Source organism: Tigriopus californicus, chromosome 2, assembly GCF_007210705.1.
Source record: "Tigriopus californicus strain San Diego chromosome 2, Tcal_SD_v2.1, whole genome shotgun sequence".
NCBI classification, from domain to species: domain Eukaryota; kingdom Metazoa; phylum Arthropoda; class Copepoda; order Harpacticoida; family Harpacticidae; genus Tigriopus; species Tigriopus californicus.
This window is the reverse complement of record NC_081441.1, coordinates 13,327,819-13,333,075: the sequence shown is the minus strand read 5'-3', so window position 1 is coordinate 13,333,075 and position 5,257 is coordinate 13,327,819. Positions and strand designations below refer to the sequence as shown.

Genomic DNA, 5,257 nt, shown 5'->3' with positions numbered 1-5,257 from the left:
TCTACCTTTTGTTTTTATGTCCACAAACATACCGGGCTAATTTGTTGCTTTCCTGGCTAAGGGAACTTCGTAGTGGTGGGTCAGAGCTTGATGTGACCAAGCGCTTTGAGCCCATCCATAAGCTTTTGCAACCCTTCACGGAGCCCGAGTTGGACTGAGGAAACTTATGATTACGTCGCTTGTCGTCACATTCGGGGTATCGCCCCTCCCATTCTCAATTTTCCGGGGGGCTCAAGCTCAACCATTTCTACAAGGTCTCTTTAGTATCGTTCGCCATTCTTTTTTCTAACCACCGGGCGTGGATGGGGTCAGCCATCCTCTTCATCCATGAGATAAACATTCCAGACAACCCTTGGTCCATCGGCCTGAAAAACGCCGTCTTGAAGATAATGTGCACTCTACTAGCAGTACCCGCTTTTCCGGATTGGCCGAGGATGGGGATGTTCTTGCAGAGTTCCAATAGGGTTTCCAGAGACGCTTCTGTACCACTACGCCAGCTATTCTCCTTTATGAAATAGTGCATTCTAACATCAGCAACAAGAGGGGGGAATGCGGATTGCCTTGTGGATTTTCCAAAGCATTCGACAAGATGGACCGAAAGCAATTATTTCTCATCATCTATTGTTGGGGAGTACTGAGTTCAATCTGTTTTTATCGGGCCAACTTATATGCAGGTCTCAGATGCTCCTTTGGTTCTGATGAGGATCCCCTTGCCACTTCACACCTATTGGCTTCCACAGGAGGACCCACTCATACAAATACTTTTCAATCTCCGACCTACCGAAACTTGTACACCCTAAGGGCCCACCATCAACCACTCATCCATTCCCTATCTCAAACATGCAGACAACCTGGTTCTCTTAGCTAGATCAGATGTGGAATTGCAAAATGTCTTCGATTCACACCCCGGGTTATTGCCAAGAGAAATGTCTTCTATTCAGCGCCATTCTGGCGAAGACCATCGGTCTCAATAGAAGTCATCAGCCTCCTACAGTTTCATATTCAACACCCAAAAGTGTCTTTCACTAACTACCTCAACTATTTTATTGCGACTACCAAGACCAGGATCGGATGCATGTGCAATAGACTCTCTGTAAAGAACTTTACAATTCCAATTATTGTTCAACTCATGTTGACTTTTAACATTTATACCGTATATTGGATCTAAATCGTCACCTTCTGCTTGCACTTGTAGTTTCCAAACTTCACCAATGCCACTAATGCAAACATGCTCAAGAGATAAGTGTGTATGGCCAAATACACAAAAAGGTATGGACGTATTTCTTACGCGAAACCGAGCCTATTTCGGGTTTAATTACTTCGGCTGGTTTGCAAATGATCAGAAAGATATTTTGTGGCATAATGCAAGAACGAGAGAGCTCTCGTTTTGGTCGACTCAGATTGTATAGTACTCAAAGAAGGTGTGAAGGGTATCGGACGTTTTCAAAAGCAATCATCAGCTTTGTACCAACCCAGGTTTTTGGGTGACAAACATACAAGCTACATACGCGTTTTACAAGCAGGTTTTAGGGTCAATTGTGGTGAAATTAGAGGCTTAGCATGCACAAGTTCTTGACTAAAATTCCTGATCGACCCTATATTCAAGGGCTAGGCAGATCCAGCACCTCTTATTCGTTGGTCGACCAGATAACATACGAATATAAGAGTGTTTTACAGCTTGAAGTGCTAGGAATTCCATTTCTAATTGCGGTTCGGAAGTCCGAAAAAAAGATTAAACACGTTGAGAATCCTGCTCAGTTCGGACAATGACAAAATTGATTGGGCCAGAATCTATGCATGGAGCTCAACTTCAACTCCAGCGGGCCAAGATCAGTGTTGCCAGATGGCATATTTGGATGCCAAAAATGTACATCTGGCATATTTTGAACTCCTCTGGCATGGGAAAATTGAAGATGGCATGTTTTTTTGGATCTGGCATGTTTTCTGGCGTATTCTGGGAGTTTGTTGGCAGGGATTTTAAACTTGACAAATATATTGCAAAATGGACAACTGGACATTCCCATCTTGCTGGCTTGCCTCTCTCCCTTTGACGCCCGCCATTGTCAACTGCTTCTTTATCATAACTATAACTATCTTTCTCTAATCTCTAATAAATCATCGGTCTATGTTGTTTTCCAAGTGCACCAAGGATATTGTAACTAAAGGTGACTTGATTCCGACTAAGTCTTGACTAAATCCTATGTAGGAGGTATTTTTGATTGTTAGTAAATTGAGTTTCTGATGAAATCTAGACCCCTCTGGCATTGAGAAGAGAATTTGATTTTAGCATGATTTTGGAGATATTATGGCTATTATGCCAGTATCTGCTGTTACATTATCCACGGACTTCTAGAAATATGGACTGCGAACGAGCTTGCCGGCAAATCGACCTGCTCTCGGTCATAGCCACTCTGAGCCACTTTTCGAATCAAAGTAATAAAATAAGAAACGTAGATCTCTTCAATTCACGGTAGGTCAATTTCATATCATTTACTTGCAAAGTCGATCGTTTCAAAGTTATGTAGTCAAAAGCTTTTGTAGCTGACCAAGAGCAGGCCGAAAATTCAAATTTTATGTAGTGCTTACTACATAACTTTGAACATGTCTCCTGAGTTCCCGAGCATTGGTTTGGGCTCAAACTTGGCTGAGTTCATCTATTCAACAAGATCTTGTGGTCGCATGATGTGCTTATTTGGAATAAGATGAGCGGTTTAGGAGCTAGGATAATTTTGCTTCCGTTTGCAGTCCATATTTCTAGAAGTCCGTGCATTATCTCACAAATTTATTTAAACAGAGGGGAGGAGACGTGATGTAGTGGTTAGTGTAGTTTCCCTAAGTGAGAGAGGTCCCTGGTTCAGATTTCCTCCCCAACCTCTCTCTAAAAGAAACCTTTAGACGCTGACCACGCCCACCGATGTGTAACCAAACTGATACCGAATACGAATCTACCTAACGAAATTCGGTAGTGTACGATGTGCTGGCTGGCTTCACTGGCCAGGTGAGACTCACCTCTGCAACCCTAACATCCCAAACAAAAAAAAATAACATTGAAAGATTTAGAATAGTGAATTCGGAGTTGCACATTTGCTGATCTGTTTCCAAAGTTGTGGGAAACCTAATGTGAAAGGCAATTATTTGTTAATATTTAGGTTATACTGCATAAGTGCCAGTTTGTAGGTCAAGGTATCCCTGCACTTCAATTTAAACTCAGGAAATTATAATTTCAAATGGTCTAATTCATCAACAATCTTGTAAGAACTCTGGCCAGTAAACTAATTTTTGGAATTTTGATGAAATGATTTAAAAAATATTGATATTTTTTTCAGTTCCTAAGGGATAGCTTTGCGTTACTATTCTTCTTGAGACTTGGATCGATACATTTTACCGCTCCTCTGAAGCCCATAAATACTCAAATAGTGAGTAAAAGCCTGCTCTAAATCATTGAAATGTTGCTTCAGAAGGTCAACCATTTTCATGATTCAAGCTGTATTATAGTGACGACCTCCACATCGTGCACAAAGTTGCAAATACACATGTATGCAATGTTTTTCCTTTCTGGCATGTTTTCCATAATAATCTTAGAGCCTACTCTATAGAGTATAATGTGTTTGACCATAACGGATATGAATCGTCAATTTCCAACAACAAGAGATGAGAGAGGATGAACTTGAATGAACCAGTTACTAGAGATATCAATAACAACTTCCAACAATCTACCATTTGTCAATATAGTTCCAAAACATGTCAAGCCATGTGTTAATGTTTTAATTCAAAACTAAAGTTTATTTTTACGTGGGAAACTCTAAAGAGATGACCCTAAAATATTTTTGTCAATGATGATAATATTCAAGGAGCTTTTTCGGAAACGGTTGTTCTAAAGCTAGGTTGGGTGACTTACTTTTCTTTTTTTCCCGAATATTGATATATCTTGATAAACTTCAATTGACAGTCTATTTCAGGGCTAAAATGACGGTGAGCTGCACTTACAAATGCTTTCCGAATCGTTAATTATGTCGTTGGTTTTGGGTCGAGGGAAAATTTCATGTGTTGAAATGTTGTTCATAAAACGTCAGCCTGAAAAACAACCGGCAAACTGTTACTCAAAACATTTGAAATGAAATTGACAACCTCGCCGCAAAAATATGATCATGAAGATGCCTCTCAAGACAAACAAAGTCAATTCGTTTCTCTAGTCCCGAAAGGCACCTTGTACGGTTAGTTTGGTAATCTTCAAAGTTTGACCAAAATGTCAAACTGACCCTGCCATCGTTTTTTCGACTTTATGGATTGAAGTCGTTGCTTGGCATAAACGAGCTCTTAATCCAGCTTATCTTTCCAATGATAAAAAGCTTATCTCTAACCCAAAAGTTCCTCTGTGGCAATGAAATTGGAGAAGAAAATCATGTTTCCAACACGCTCTCTAGTTTTTCGTTGCAACCAGTTTCGACATGTCAGTGTTGAGGAGCATAATCCAAAATGATTCGGTCAGGTTGCTCTTGATATCCTTGTTTGCCCATCTTTTTGGCATCATACCTTACGCGAGGCAACACTGTCCTTATTCGTTTTATTACGCGGGAGACTCTAAATTGTTGCTCAAGAATGTTTTGGCAAGACAAGATCGTGCTGATCAAATGGCCGATTTATATTGGAGAGACAAATTACAACAAGATTATCGCAATCTATCAGATCCATGGAGCGAATTAGCGGTTGTCGTCATCACAACCAAAAGGCAAAAAATGGACTACCTGAAGGTAAGAAGCACTTATAAATTTACTTTGGCAAATGTTTCAAAAATCAAAAGCGTCATTGTTTTGATATTTCTTTTTTTTAATAGAGGACCTTGGCTGCAATCAATGAGAATCTGATTGTCAAGTCTCAGTTAAAGACCGGAGTCATGGTGTGCAACACGGACATTGATTTTAAATCCCATGGGGCTGTAAAATCCGTATCATTTGCTATGACGACCTACAATGTCTACCAATTTCGAAAAAAATCCTTTTCAAACGATCTGTAAGTACAAGCACAAATAATGAGGTTAAGATATAATTTGGAACTTACCTTTCTATGATTTTAGGCAGAAGGAAACGCACGATTTCAGTATTTGTCTGAACGAGTCATTACTTCATTTTCGTTCCGACTTTTTCCTTGTCATGGAAGATGATATGATTGTACTCAATGAATCAGCTAAAAGGTTAAATACCATTTTGGCTCAACTGCGTGGAACAGAATGGACTGCCTTAAAGTTGTTTTATCCCTT

At 39.9% G+C, this 5,257-nt stretch overlaps 1 protein-coding gene across 1 annotated transcript in view; it reads left to right on the top strand.

Annotated features, from left to right (window-relative positions):
• Positions 1 to 4,352: 4,352 nt before the first annotated feature.
• LOC131892839 (uncharacterized) overlaps positions 4,353 to 5,257 on the top strand; it is a gene marked incomplete in the record, with an annotated part of 1,604 nt that continues 699 nt past the window's right edge. Inside the window, 3 exon segments of the mRNA XM_059242691.1 lie at positions 4,353 to 4,751; positions 4,835 to 5,010; positions 5,075 to 5,257. Coding sequence (XP_059098674.1) covers positions 4,449 to 4,751; positions 4,835 to 5,010; positions 5,075 to 5,257 — 662 coding nt within the window.